This window comes from Pimephales promelas, chromosome 2, assembly GCF_988280905.1.
Source record: "Pimephales promelas chromosome 2, fPimPro1.hap1.1, whole genome shotgun sequence".
Taxonomy (NCBI): Eukaryota; Metazoa; Chordata; class Actinopteri; order Cypriniformes; family Leuciscidae; genus Pimephales; species Pimephales promelas.
The window spans coordinates 29,747,876-29,762,919 of record NC_142770.1 but is presented as its reverse complement, the minus strand read 5'-3'; the positions used below and the strand labels follow the sequence as shown (position 1 = coordinate 29,762,919).

The 15,044-nt window shown below is 39.5% G+C and overlaps 2 protein-coding genes across 2 annotated transcripts; one reads left to right on the top strand and one right to left on the bottom strand.

The window, feature by feature from the left end:
• The first annotated feature begins 1,754 nt into the window (after window positions 1–1,754).
• LOC120461515 (uncharacterized) lies at window positions 1,755–9,852 on the top strand. The gene is made up of 10 exons (XM_089118557.1): window positions 1,755–1,882; window positions 2,472–2,675; window positions 2,767–2,829; window positions 3,067–3,096; window positions 6,083–6,754; window positions 6,853–7,039; window positions 7,199–7,320; window positions 7,483–7,711; window positions 7,816–7,968; window positions 8,226–9,852. The coding sequence occupies exons 1-10, from the start codon at window positions 1,793–1,795 to the stop codon at window positions 8,480–8,482; spliced, it is 2,007 nt and encodes a 668-aa protein (XP_088974683.1). The 5' UTR covers window positions 1,755–1,792; the 3' UTR covers window positions 8,483–9,852.
• Window positions 8,738–9,441, bottom strand: LOC148997146 (uncharacterized). Its single transcript, XM_089119470.1, has 2 exons — window positions 9,008–9,441; window positions 8,738–8,921 (listed from the first exon to the last, which is right to left on the bottom strand). The coding sequence occupies exons 1-2, from the start codon at window positions 9,439–9,441 to the stop codon at window positions 8,738–8,740; spliced, it is 618 nt and encodes a 205-aa protein (XP_088975596.1).
• Window positions 9,853–15,044: the final 5,192 nt, after the last annotated feature.

Here is a 15,044-nt window from a genome sequence, read left to right as displayed (position 1 = left end):
GGACGACTGCTGGCTTACCAAATAAAATATAAAACACAAACAAAAGCAGGCCTGTTCCTCTCTCGATCATCCACTCCGTCGCTCCCCCTTTATGGCTCCGCTCCTTCGTGAGAGATGCGAGACCGGTGTGCCTCGCAGGTGCTGCTCATTAGCAATCGCACCACCGGCCTCGCGACTTTCTCTCACGTCCCTCGGCCGTCCTGCTCACCACATACCCCCATCACCCCTCACAGGCCGGGGGGTACACCCGAGACTGTGCCTACTTCCCCCCCCGGCGGCGGCGATCCCTGGGGGGTATGGATCGACGAGCCGAGGGAAACGGAGACGGAAGCCTGAGGAGCGACGGACACGAGAGAGGGGAGAGAGGAAAAAAAAAAATAGTCCGGCTCCCACAACGCGCTGCCATCTTGTCCCTCACCAGCTGGGCGATCTCCTCCGCGGTGCCCGGCGCCGACGCTGGATGGCCCTCGGTGAACGCCTCGACGCTCCCCCGCCCCCGGTGGACGGCGACGGCTCCTCGGGTGCCTTGGGCAGACGGCAGGAGTCCCCCGCTCCCTGCTCCTCCCCTTCACTGGCGGATGGCAGCAGGGTCCGGCCCACGGCAAGCGGAGGTGACTCCTCCTCTCCCTCCCGAACGGCAGCCGCCCCTCCATTTTCCAGGCGGTCGGCGGCGAGCTCGGGCGTCCCACCGGCAACTCATCCCAGCGCCCCGCCTCGAGCGTCCATGGCCGCGAGTCCCCCGCTCCCTGCTCCTCCCCTTATGCGGCGGACGGCAGCAGGCTCCGGCCCACGGCGAGCGGCGGCGACTCGCGCACCATGCTCGATGGCACCGCGGATTCCCCACAGCGGCGAGGACCCTCGGACAGCGCGTTCCTCCCTCTTCCCGGGTTTCGGCACCAGTGTAACAAAGTTCAGGGAAGAAGGAGGCAGGAACCGGATAATAATAATAAAATAAAAGTTTATTTAAACAAAATAAACAAACAAAATACCTGCCAGCAGCCCCTCACGGACGACTGCTGGCTACCGAATATAAAATACCGGCCAGCAGCCCCTCGCGGACGACTGCTGGCTTACCAAATAAAATATAAAACACAAACAAAAGCAGGCCTGTTCCTCTCTCGATCATCCACTCCGTCGCTCCCCCTTTATGGCTCCGCTCCTTCGTGAGAGATGCGAGACCGGTGTGCCTCGCAGGTGCTGCTCATTAGCAATCGCACCACCGGCCTCGCGACTTTCTCTCACGTCCCTCGGCCGTCCTGCTCACCACACCCACGTAATTACTTCTTGTGTCCTGCGTATTCACAACGAGTACAAATAGCGACGCAGATTAACACTAGGCGATTTCCTAGGCAGATATTGACTTGGGACTATATTAGGGGGAAGCACAGGCGAAGCACTCCTGCTCAGGTGAAGCACTGCTACTCGGGCGCAGAGACGTCATGCAACACATGAAATCCCACGTCTTACATAAACAAACCGGTGTTCAACGCGTCAAAAAAACAGAAGAAGAAGAAAAACATAGTGGCGTGACCTGCACCGAGTGTCTTCCCTTTACGATTATTTATTTTAATTAGTTATAGCAAACATGGTAATTACATGCATAGCGAAAGGTTGTGACAACAAACAAAGAACATTTCATACCATCATCTAATGTTTCATACCATCATCTAATGTTGAACTGCGTAATAAATGGCTAGCTGCTCTGGAGATATGTACAACAACGCCACTCTCCAAACTAAAACAGTTTCGCGTTTGCGAAGAGCATTTTGGACCCAAGGATTACTATGAAAAAATGGAGTATGCATACAGAAAGACGGTTTTACGTCTGAAAGATACGGCCGTTCCTTCAATTTTCAAAACACAGGCAGAACAAAGTGCACATGTAAGTTGTATTTTATTACTCTCTTCCTTATGTTTATCTGTATCTTTATTCTGTTCTAAGATCTATGCTGAGAAGCAGTATATAGACTACGAACCTCAGGTTTAATTCCTCCTGTTTATCATGAACAACCTGTTATCGGTACCTATAAATTGAAATGACTTTGGGCTAAGTTAGCTATATTTCTCTCACAGTTACACTTAGGAGGTTTTTTATAACTACAAACATATAGACCAAAGCTGTTCAGTCTTCATTGTTTATGTAAAACACACACATACACACTAATATATAATATTATAGATCCTGTACTTTCACAGAAGATGAATCAGTTGACTGAGTAGTACATGGACACTGGTAGTAACTGTAAAGAATGTAGGCTGTAGACCTTTACTTCCAATATAAAACACTGATAGTGTCCAGGCTCTAATTTCATAATGCCTAATCAGTCCTTTGACACTACCTTCAACTTGTTCTAATGACTGGCAATAAATATCCAATATGACATTGCATTCATGTGATTTTGAATCATGTTCCTGTATGTTTTGCCGTTGAGGAGTAACACTTTTCATTTATTGTGACAACCATCTATCAGGGTGCGCTGAGTGATGTACTACAAGAGCTATCAGAACCAGAGGAATCCTTTAGCCAATTTGCGGGTTTACCACAATCAACCCCCCAGAAATCCCAAACGGCCAAGTTCAAGGTTCCATTGCCTGTGCAGCTGATGACTTCTGGTCAGATATCAACATGTACAAAGCCATGTATTGCCCTTGCACCCACATGGACACAACAATCGGTAGGCTAGTGAACCCTTTTTGATGTAATATTTACATGTACTTCATGAATGCAAAAAATACTAAATAAAATGAAATATATTTCTTTTGCAGGACATTGCGTCTTCGTCCACCATGACGGCTGTGTGCGGTTCAAGAATGAGTCTAACCTTTGATGTGAGTTGCCAAGTTTCTCTTTGATTCATGTTTGAAGTTATGAAAAGGTTACAGTTATTGTTTAGTTATTCTGCTGGCATTTACATGAAATGCGTTACAATGCAGGCATAGAGCAGTCAAATGATTGCTAGTTTACTCTTAGTCAGTTTTATGTGAGGTTACAAGCACATTGTACTCAAACACTAAAAATGCAAATGTGTGTAACAACAAAATAAATCAATGTGGATTTGTCAATAGGAAACACACAATATTGTTTCCAGTGCAATGCACCGTAAAAAAAAAATCCTAATTTCACAGAAAATAACTGTGATTTTTGACGACCATTTTCTTTCATTTTAAATTGTACTCAAAACACTGCAAAATTACAAATAATATCTGGAAAATAAAAATGCAGCTGATATTTTAGGTATTGTTACATTAAAGAAAAAATTCCAGTCATTCACATTTTTTTTTACAGTAATTGATTGTATTTTTCATACTGTATTTTTCTGTTTTCTTAAATTACATAAACATTTATGTAAAATTACAAATATAATCTGTAATTAAATGGTAACAAAACAGTTAAATGATTACATGACTGTAGCTCAAAAAACTGCAACATTAAAGTAAAACGTCATAAATTAAATAAACTGAAAAACACTGTTATTTACAGGTATTTCCTGCATTATTATGATCAAATACCTTCATTGTAAAAAAAATCATAAAAAATGGTCAAATGACTGGCAACAAAGGCTGCCAAACAAAAACCATAAAATTAAAGTAAAATATTCAAATTTAAATAAACTGAAAAAAACACTGTTATTTAAAGGTATTTCCTGCATTATTATGATCAAATACCGTCATTGGAAAAAAATCGTTAAAAAAGGGTCAATTGACTGGCAGCACAGGGTGCCAAACAAAAACCATAAAATTACAGTAAAAATATGTTAATTTAAATAAAAATTTGACATCACCATGATTGAGATGAGTGTTTGCTTTAGTTGAGCTCTTGACCTTTATTATATGTTATTAGTTTTACTCTGCCTGCTTTAATTATGTTTTCAACATACATTTGTTATAGCATTGAAAGCGGGAGAAAATATCAGGCAGCTGATGTTGGTCAGTTATTGGTGATGTTATAGTCATCATTTGGTGACCTGATTCACTGATATGACAGAGAAATCTGTTGTGAGTGTATCTGTTGTGATTACATTGTAAATAGGTGTACTTAAGTTTTAGATTAAATCTAGGATTGTCGTATTTTTCCCATGAACCTTGTTATATTGAAACAATATTAATTAAGTGATTCATTTAGTGATGATTGAGCATTATCGAAGACACATGGCGATAACAAGCAGAATCACTGAAGGAGAAAATCACAAATTGTAAGCCACCGTTATGGCGATCAGTGTTTGCTTTAGTTGGGCTCTCGGCACTTATACTTTCACATTTTGTTTGTCTGCTGTTATTGATTTATAACAGGCAAATGAACAAAGAAAAGTGGGATCTGACAGAGTTGGTTATTTTTTGATATAATCATACTGTGATCTAAATGAAACCTATTCAGATGATTCGGTTTAACTTGTTCGCAACAGTTTAGTGGTTCTGCAGCATATGATAATCTGTATTTTTTTATAATCCAAAACATGTAATAAAAATTGTTCTGATCAAATCCCTTTATCTTTAGTTAGAAACACAGACATCAATAATCAGCCTGTGTATCTCAACCGCGGTGAGAATAATAATCCTTGTTGCCACCAATCACAACTCATTCATGGCTCCCATCATGCATTGCGGTATGAATAAATTATGATCTGAATTGTCTATGTAATTTACTTTTCCTAATTGAATATTCTGCTCACCACCATTGTTGAGAAGCATTGACTGAATCTTGATATCTGTCTGTGCCTAAAAGACAGACTTTCTTTTTTGTACAACTTTTAAGCTATCCATTATATCATATCTCAAATTCTGGGTATTTATACAGAATCACAGTTATAATGTAACCAACAACATAAGTCACAAACATTAAGTTCAAATAATGATTGTCATAATATAACAAAAATTATTAGATAATTTTTTTTTGTTCATCTGGCAGGTATAACTCAGATGGAACAGCAAATTAAAATATAAAGTGTATAAAATAAGGGTCAAGAGCCCAACTAAAGAAAACACTCATCTCCATAACGGTGGCTTACAATTTAAGATTGTCTCCTTGTGATTCTGCTTTAGGTGTCTTCAATGATGCTCAATCATCACTCAATTAATCACTTAATTATCTCATTAACTTTAACACTCTTGAGTGTGTACTCCTGTATCCCAGGAGTGTTAAATTAACACTGACTGAGTTTTTGCTGTGACAAAGAACCGTAGTTGGCTGACAAGCTGAGCCACAGTGCATTTAAAATCAGGTGATATCACTAAGCATTCAATTACATGAAAAACATTACCATTAATAAGTGATCAGATCTTCTGAACTGAGATTCTCTTGGACTCCTACCAAAACAAATATGTATCAATTATGACACTCAGTTAAAGCAGCCAGAGAAATAGTAATATTAAAAGCAAAGGGTCAAGAGCCCGACTAAAGCAAACACTGATCTCCATTATGGTTTTATATTTGTTTATTTGTTTATTATTTTACATAAAAAATCAACTTCTAAACATCTGTCTCAGTAAGAATGTTAGTATGCAATAAATAAAGTCTGGATTCTTTCTGTATGGTGTGTTTTGTGGGTCACCATTGTGTTGAAGAGTAGAGCCTGTGCTTCAGTTCAGGATGAACAGAATAAAACTGATGAAATGCTGCATGTTCCTTTATTTAACTGACAGTAACTGTGTAATTGCTGATGCAGTGATGTATAGTGACAGAAAATCATACATCACCTACATGTTTCTTAATAAAAAGTTCAGGAAATATGTGAAATAACTGTGTTTCTGTTAAAGAGCTTAATGAAGATTTCTACTTTTGCACTTATTTAAATTAGGCTATTTTACATTAATTTGATGTTTTTTGTATGGCAGCCATTGCTGACAGTCATTGACTGTTTTTTACTATGAACTGTATTTTACTATGATCATAACAATGCATTGTTTTTATAGTTAGAGTGTTTGATCGTAATAATCCAGATAATAGCTGTAAAATAACAGTGTTTTTCTGTAAAACAACTTAATTTATATTAGGATATTTAACTTTATTTTTACGGTATGTATTTGGCACCCTTTGCTGCCAGTTATTTGACCCTTTTTTTACGATTTTATTTTTTACAGTGTGGACATCAGCTCAACATCTGCCTTAGATGTCAGCATGATCTCAGAGACAGCTACTGACCCAGAGGACATCAGTTTTGTTCCTCTGTCAAGCCCCTCCACCTCCACCACAGGAAGCTCAGCAAGTCTGTCTGGACCACACCGAGGATGGAAGGAAAGGAAGTGGATGGTAAATGAGTCCAAACTAATGGAACTCTTTCAAAAATGTACAATTTGTGGAGTAGCAATGTGCGACCTCAACCACAACATAAAAAAATTTGCCAGCAGAATACAAATCACATGGAAATGCAACAATGGACACAATGGGGAATGGGAGTCAAGTCCCAATATTCGGGGAATGGCTGAAAATAATCTCCTCTCAGCAGCAGCCACACTTTTCACAGGGGCAACGTACTCAGACATTGCTGACTGGGCTGGGCTATTGAATCTTCAACTACCACAAAAATCTGCATTTTATACCATACAGTCAAGCTACCTCATTCCTGTCATTAGCGAAGCCTACAAGAAGCAGGAAAGCATCATCAAAGCCAGACTCATCTGCCAGACTCTGGATGGTGAGGGTGTGCATGTCTGTGGGGATGGGAGGAGTGACAGCCCAGGGCATTCGTGCAAATACACCACATATTCATTCATGGATAACTCTACCAACCAGATTGTTGTTTTTGATTTGATTCAGGTAAACAAACAAACAAACAAACATAAACAGTCAATAATGGACACAAACCCTTATTAAATATGGTCTGAAATGACATTGTGTAACCTTGTCTCCCTTAGGTGACCCAAGCTAAAAATTCTGTCGCCATGGAACCAATGGGTTTCAAAAAAGGTCTGGATAAGCTTTTAGATGAAGGGATTAATGTGAAAGTGGTGACCACCGACGGACATCCCTCCATCAGGAAGATGATGCGAGAGGACTATCCGGACATCGCACACCAGTTGGACCCATGGCATGTAGCAAAAGGTTAGCCTATTAGTCTAATTACATGCACAACCCCTAATACTTATTATCCTTTGTTCACTTTGATACTCTGTGTTTGACAGGTACCATTGGAGAAAAACAATTTGTATGTGCATTGTATGGGGACCATTTTCATTCTAACATTTTTCTGTTCTAATTCAGGAATAAAAAAGAAATTGGTTATGGCATCTAACCGTAAACATTGCAAGGACCTTGCTCCGTGGGTAAGAAGCGTGAGCAACCATATGTGGTGGAGCTGCAGCTCCTCTAAAGGAGATATAAATGTACAAGCTCATTGAATAGATGTAAAATGCACAGCACAACTGCTATCATCACAGACAGTTGACACAAACAACATTATAGCACACATTTTTTCATATTCAGTTTGAAATGAATGTAATGTAATGTCCAATAAAATTCTGTTTGTGCTCTAATGTAATTATCAGGAGTTGCTTAGACGATGGACGTCCATCCTCCATCACATATGTGGTGTCCATCGATGGAAGAAAAACGGAATTGAATACAAGTGCTACCACGCTGACCTCACATCAGATGAACAAAGGAAAAAGAAATGGTTGCCTCAGGACTCACCTGCATACAAAGCTCTCTGTGAAGTTGTGTTGAACACGCGTCTACTGAAAGATCTGGAGCAAATGACGCTGTTCAAGCACACAGGTATGTCTAAGTTGTCTCTGGTCTGCACAAAGGGGCACTTTACAGCCCCCCGTCCCGCCCCCCCCCTCCCTCCCCCCCATCAATTTTGCTTTATGTTTTAATAGGACAACTCGAGGTGTTCCACAACGCCCTGCTGAAGTACTGCCTAAAGCGCCTGCATTTTGAGTACCAATCCATGCAGGCACGCACAATGTTGGCCATTATGGACCATAATGAAAATCATGAGTCACCACGACAACCGGAAGCAACAACAAGTGGTAAGTATCAAAAATATACCAATTATAAGTTTTCCTATGAGCAATTGAATATTGTTACTTTTCATAGCTAAAACGGAGAAGTTGCACCATGTTTTACATTCCAGCAATAGAAATGTCTACTTATTTTCAAATAATATCTGGCCTTGACTTATATCTGACCAAATTAATGTTTTAGAATTAACAATGCTTGTTCTAGTAATGGATATCCGACTGAAAAACAAATTTTTATAACTTACCCATGACCATTTTAATTTCAGGCCTACAAAGACACGACATTGTGTACCAAAAACAGGCAAAACAGTGGATTACAAGACCTGTTTACACCAAGACAACCCAAACTTTCAGAGATGGCCTTATGGAGGATGTTGTTGAAAGAAGACTAGACCCATCCATCAAATATAAAGACTCCTCATCTCGCATTCGAGTCCCGTGTCTGGCAGCAAATATTGGCCTCTATCCAAAACCCAGCAAGGAGGATGTCATAGAAGGCCACACATCAAGATTTAAATCTTAGATTTAGACCCTCAGTTCCTTATCCAAATCATATTTGTGTAGTTTATTTTTTTCTTTCAGATGTTTATTCATAATAATAAACAACATTTTTCTCATTTTTCCTGTTTTCTCTTGTTATGGTGAATCAGCATGCACATTGACTTAGATCTGATACTTCTATGGTAAAAGCTGTTTTGTAATAGATTACCACAGTTTATTGAATCAAGTAAACAGAGATGACTGGATTCTAAAGAGTTTATTCATGATATCAAATCAGTTACAACATATTTATTGCCTCCTCTGCCTCTTGGAAGCCAATATATATACCATTCTCTGAGGGAAATTTTTTACGAATAGCAACGACCACACATGATGGCAATGGTGTTCGATTTCCTCTGCCCAATGACTCTCCCTTCAGGGCCCACTCCAGCACAACACGATAAGCCACCAACCTATATTGCCTGTGAAAACAGCAACTCTGAGTGAATACAGCAAGGTATAATATCGGTCGATCTATACTTGTGTCATGTTTACATTAATTACTTACTTTGTGGACAGCTGTCCATTTGGTCCATCCGTCGTGGGGCGTTTTTTCCAGTTCACCTTGTCACACCAGAAAAAAAAACCGAGTACTGCAGGATGGATCAGCGCCGTAAAATCCTCGGTAGCTGTGACACAACTGCGGCCACGCTCGAGGCTGGCCATCGATGGCAGTAACTGGTCCCACTCTCCACAGCACAAACACTCCATTTCAGTCGGCATAGGTTGGCATATTCCGCCACATTCACACCACCAGTTCGTATTGGCTCTCATCCTCACGTCCTCAGGCTGTTGAGCGATCTCAACCTCCTCCTCCTGTCGGTCTAACGTTAGTTCTAAAGCACGCAGCTCCTCTTCTGTAAACTCCGGTTCAAATTGGTATGGCTCTGGCTCTTTACTGTCTGAGAAGTCACCCTCTTCGTCTCTAACAAAATCAGCCATGTTCATCGCGAGTCTATTCAAGCCGGTATGTTTACGGAAGTCGTTACTCGTGGGATTTCATGTGTTGCATGACGTCTCTGCGCCCGAGTAGCAGTGCTTCGCCTGAGCAGGAGTGCTTCGCCTGTGCTTCCCCCTAATATAGTCCCAAGTCAATATCTGCCTAGGAAATCGCCTAGTGTTAATCTGCGTCGCTATTTGTACTCGTTGTGAATACGCAGGACACAAGAAGTAATTACGTGGGTTTGTTTATTTTTTTTAATCACTTTTACTCAGGACATGCTAGCTGGCAACAAATGAATCCATTCATTGTGCTAAGCTAAGCTAGCGCCGACCCTGTCAAAATAAAACAACGCATGCACTGAGACAAAAATGCATTTGCACACATATCTAAATGTAGGAAAGGATGTGAATAAGCCCTATTTCAAAAAACGGTGGAGTTTTCCTTTAAGCGTTTGGGTTTGAGTGGGGCTACAAAATCCAAGACACTTATACAAGTAGAGTTGAAACGGTAAAAATGTTCATCCAGATCAATATTCAGAAGGGAGCTGTCTAAATGTTCTTTATCACAGATGTTTTTATACATCTGAGAAAAGTTGGATGTAGTGGTTGAATTTAGTGTCCGGGACCACTGTACTGGCTTATGCATTGGAATTAACTCAAGGACCAAAGGTATAGAAAAAATTATTGGCTTATGATCAGAGAAGTTAAGTTCGCTCATTGTTAAGTCTGAGACAGATAGTCCATGTGTTAAAATCAAATCTAATGTGTGGCCCTGTACATGAGAAGGGCCATCTACCCATTGAGATAGTTCAAATGATTCCATCAGATTAACAAATTCCTTTGACAAAGAATCATTCCCACAGCAAATATGAATGTTGAAATCACCGAGGATTAACAGTCTATCATATTGTGTTACAAGTTCACTTAAAATTTCAGCAAATTCACAGATAAAATCTGTTGTGGATTTCAGAGGGCGATATATAAGTGCCACCACAACCGCATTTTCTACAGTTAATTTAAATAGCTGTAATTCAAAGCTTTTTAATGCATTGGTGGGCAGTGACTGGCAAGAAAATTTGTTTTTAAAAACAGAAACTAATCCTCCACCGCGTCCCGTCGGCCGAGGGGAGTTTAAAAATAGATAGTCCTGAGTCTCATCTATTTCACCAGAACATACCAACTATAGCCTATTCGACAGGGCCCTATAGACTGTTTGTGGACAATACATTAAAAGGTCATATTTCATAAATACAGTGCTTATATGGTCTCCACTGCACACAGGCACCACAATACAACACACTGATGTACAGTGCAGCCATTAATTGTGTGTTATTAGCCTAAAAATGGACTGTCCAAAGACAGCCAACAGGGATCCTGTCAAATAAGTTGCAGATGGGCACAATATGTAGTCCCATTGGGACTCTCTTGTGCCCACCTGCAACTTATTTGACAGGGTCCCTGTAAGCTGTCCGTAGACATGTCATTTTAAGGAATGTTATGCATAATTGTGAACTGTAAAGTACACCAACATGTCTGATTCTGTTTCCTGTGCACTGTACTGCAGGTTTTAAGCAATAAAATATGTACATTATGAATTATGACCTAATAATGCATTGACCACGAGCAGCCTATTAGGTCCCATCAAATAAGTTGCAGGTGGGACTCTCCTGTTCGTGGACAGTACATTAAAAGGGCTGCCTTTTAGGCCGTCCGCGGACCCCTTCCCTAACGTGGCAGCCTAAAGGGCGTAAGGTAAAAAATGAAGTGGACGTCAAAATCTCAAAAATGAAGTTTATTACAGCATAGCAGTGGCAAGGTAGCCTACACGAAGCACCTTGGGTTCACCGGCGTCAGAATGAACCCAGAACATCCAAATCTTAAACCTTTTATCCTTAAATGTAAATTGAGGATAACAACAAAAGTGGTCCCTCTGTGCCCACATCTTTGATCTTCTTTCAAATAAGAATGGTCAAATGTTTAGGAGTAGAGTAACTTTAGAAATGTACAAATCTGTCTTGATGTAATTTCTGTCCACCAAAATACGTTACTGTTGTAAAGGCGGCAGATTTGATATGAAGTGTATGTGTGCATTGTGTAAATATTGATGGTAATGTATACTATGGAATGCCAAAGCAGACTAAATTAAAAATAAATAAATAAATACATAAATAAATATACAAAGAAATGTAAAAAAGCAAAAATACATAAAAAATACATAAATAAATATGCAAAGATATGTAAAAAACGTTCAAATAAATAAGTATTTATACTTTTATTTCCATTTTTATGTATAATTGTGTTTTTTCACACATTTATTTATATATTTATTCATTTATTTATTTCCAATTTTATTTATTTCCACATTCATTTATGTCTACATTTAATTATTTCCACATTTATTTATTTTCATTTATATTTATTCCAACGTTTCTTTCTCCGTATGCTAATGAGGGGGCTGTGTTTTAACTCAGACATCAGCAATCGAGTGGCAGTGCTGAAGCTTTGAGGCCACAATGACACCTTGTGGTGTGTGACCAAACAAGAGCTGTGCAGGCAATATCACATTTTAAGTCATGTATATCCAGTGATGGGCAGTAACGCGTTAGAAGTAACGCGTTAGAAGTAACGCGTTACTGTAATCAAATTACTTTTTTCAAGTAACGAGTAAAGTAAGGGATTACGATTGAAAAAACAGTAATTCGATTACTGTTACTTCCCCATAAACAGGCTGCATTAACCGTGATTTTGTTTAGTGAGACTGTCTCGTGACATGAGTCGTGCATGAATAACAATGATGTATGAGCGGCGTGAAAGATGACTGCCAACTCTCACACAAGCTCACACGCCACACCCCCGATTTCTCGCGCTGAAGTGTCAACACGTCGGTCAGTTGCCTGAAAGATGAGTTTATCTATAAATCTAACTGTTGAGCCACATTTGTACTTGACTATTTATACCGCAAATTATTTAAAATCTCCTAGAATCTCCTGGAGTCCAAAACTTGTAGCGCGCACACGATAGAGAGGGAGAGCGAGAGAGAGAATTGCGTACTATGCAGAGAGCATTATGATTTAGAAACTGGACCCCCGTTGGAGAATGTCGAAATTCTACCTCAAATCTGAGCAAGCATGTCACGAGACAGTCTCATATGGTTAACTAAAGCAGCAAGCCGGTACAGGAATGTGAAACTTACTGAAAAAACCCTAAATCCCCGACTGACATGACCACTGCGACTACATGCTGATGGCATATATTATATAACCACTGTTTCACTCCGAAAGAAAACAAAAAACGTGAAGCCAAAATGTGGCATGCAACAGCATTTTCTGTTTTGATCAACTAATGTTTACTCCTCTCTGCACTTTACTGTTAAAAGATTAAGTTTTAATAATTTTGAATACAGTCAGGAGTGACTTTTATTTTAAATGATTTTATTGCTGAGTTTTCACATATATACAGGATATACAGGATTTTACTATACATACATATATATATATATATATATATATATATATATATATATGCTGGAATATGTAGAAATTGAAGAAGAAGGACTTTCTTTATTTCATTAAAATATGGTGGAATGTGCAGAAAAATAGGTTTAAATGTTCAACAATTTTCTTCTAGTCTGAGACTTTTGCATTTAATAAAATTTTTGCTTGATACAATGTGCATAAAGTAAAAATATTGAAACTACTAATAAAACAAGTTTAAAAAGAGAATGTTTCATTTGATTACATTTTAGATGATGGAATATGCAGAAAGAAGAGAATTAGGCCGAAAGGTCTATGCTTTAGCGTATTCAGGTTGTGCATCGTGTTTGAAAAGTAACTTAGTAAAGTAACTAATTACTTTTGAAAATAAATAATTAGTAAAGTAACTGGATTACTTTCTTGGAGAAGTAATCAGTAACTAATTACTATTTCCAAGTAACTTGACCAACACTGTGTATATCACCCTAACTGAATGTAGGGTAGGCTATATAGTGTTAACACACATAGCACACATGAACAGAAACTGCACTTCAACAGGTCTGATAGCAGATACTTGGATAACAAAACGCGGAGAGAAACCAGCGCACATTTCACTGACTCGTGTATATTCACGTGTATTGAGTCGCGTTTCAAACTCATTGATCAATATGTTTGCGTAGGCATATTGATCAATGAGTTTGAAACACGACTCAATACACGGTTTACATTCGGGTTTCATAATTTTGTGTGCATAACAGGTGACAATTCATATGCTTAAAACACAACCCATATTTCATAGATGCTGCTCTTAGATACTGATTAATCACAAGTCATCAATTTGGAATTATTCTTAAATCAAACAAAAGGGGCTCGAGTAAACGCAGTGAGCCGCGCATCTCACACCATGCATTGGAGTACAGAAGAATCATCATGCCCATTCAAACAGTAACGGTCGTGCCCATGGTCGTGGTGATTTTTACCCCTATAGATTGATTTTATATCTACCCAAACCTTATTAAATAGGTAGGCTAGACATCATCATATATGTCAAGTTCTTAATATAAATCGATAAACTACTCAGTTATAATTATAATAAGGCACTATGGCTGTTATCAGTAAAATAAAATTAACAAAAGTCATTAATTCATTAAAAGTCAAAATCTTAACAAAGAGGAGAATGCTTTTACACTGCAATTACATTTGCATAAAAGTTATGAGATTAATGGGTAACACTTTATTTGAAGGGGTATGCATAAGACTGACACGACACTGTCATAAACATGACATAACACCTGTCATGAACATGAGTCTTTATGAAGGTTTATGACTGTTGTCATTAAGTGTCATTCGGTAAATTATGACACTTTTAAGGCAAATGTAGCAGGATGGGTTATGACCCCTCCTACTTGTTTGTGGTTTGGCCAATGGCTTGTCACCTGTTGCGTATAAGAGCACGGAAGACCAGTTCATTGATGTGCGTCATTTTCTGGGGCTGTAACGTCACCCTCGCGCCTAGTCTCGCGCAGCCAGACCTTCAGACTGACGGCTGGAATTCATAGCAGCTTTCTTTGGTCAAGGCCCGCCCATAAGGCCGTTTGACCGATAGGTCAAACAACCAATTACAGTTCGTTTCGTTCAGCGTCACGTTTCGCCTACTAAATAAACACCTCACCTCCGGCGCCGCGCACTCGCTACATTCCCTTTTGCCTTTATCACATCTAGTGGATGCATAACGCAAACCCAGTCAAACGTTTGACTCTGCAGTATCTTATGCGCCTTATAATCCAGGGTGTGCCCTATATATTAATACTGAATCGGCCAGCTGCGATGTCAGCGTCTGTTGTTTCATGTTTGTCCACAAACGCGGCTGATATCCCCACTCGCAATTAAGTACTTCACTTGATCTTCCATAATAGATAGGAGGGGACATACAACTACGTTTAGCTGATCTTGATTAATGCTCATTGTCACTCACATAGGTCACTCATATAAACACAACAGTTTTTCTTCCGCAATCACACATCTGCGCTTTGTTTCCCGGCGGACCGAAAATAAAGGCGACACTGACGCCCACTGACGCCCCCCGGAAATCCGATAAAGTTCAACCAATCAGATGACGACTTCGACATT

What these genes read in the sequence shown, in the direction of transcription:
- LOC120461515 (XM_089118557.1), top strand. Translation starts at nt 1,793, where the DNA reads ATGGAGTATGCATACAGAAAGACGGTTTTACGTCTGAAAGATACGGCC. An exon ending in CCACATGGACACAACAATCG is followed by an intron (nt 2,676 to 2,766) that starts GTAGGCTAGTGA and finishes TTTCTTTTGCAG; the next exon opens with GACATTGCGTCTTCGTCCAC. An exon ending in CCCATGGCATGTAGCAAAAG is followed by an intron (nt 7,040 to 7,198) that starts GTTAGCCTATTA and finishes GTTCTAATTCAG; the next exon opens with GAATAAAAAAGAAATTGGTT.
- LOC148997146 (XM_089119470.1), bottom strand. Translation starts at nt 9,441, where the DNA reads ATGGCTGATTTTGTTAGAGACGAAGAGGGTGACTTCTCAGACAGTAAA. An exon ending in AATGGACAGCTGTCCACAAA is followed by an intron (nt 8,922 to 9,007) that starts GTAAGTAATTAA and finishes CTGTTTTCACAG; the next exon opens with GCAATATAGGTTGGTGGCTT.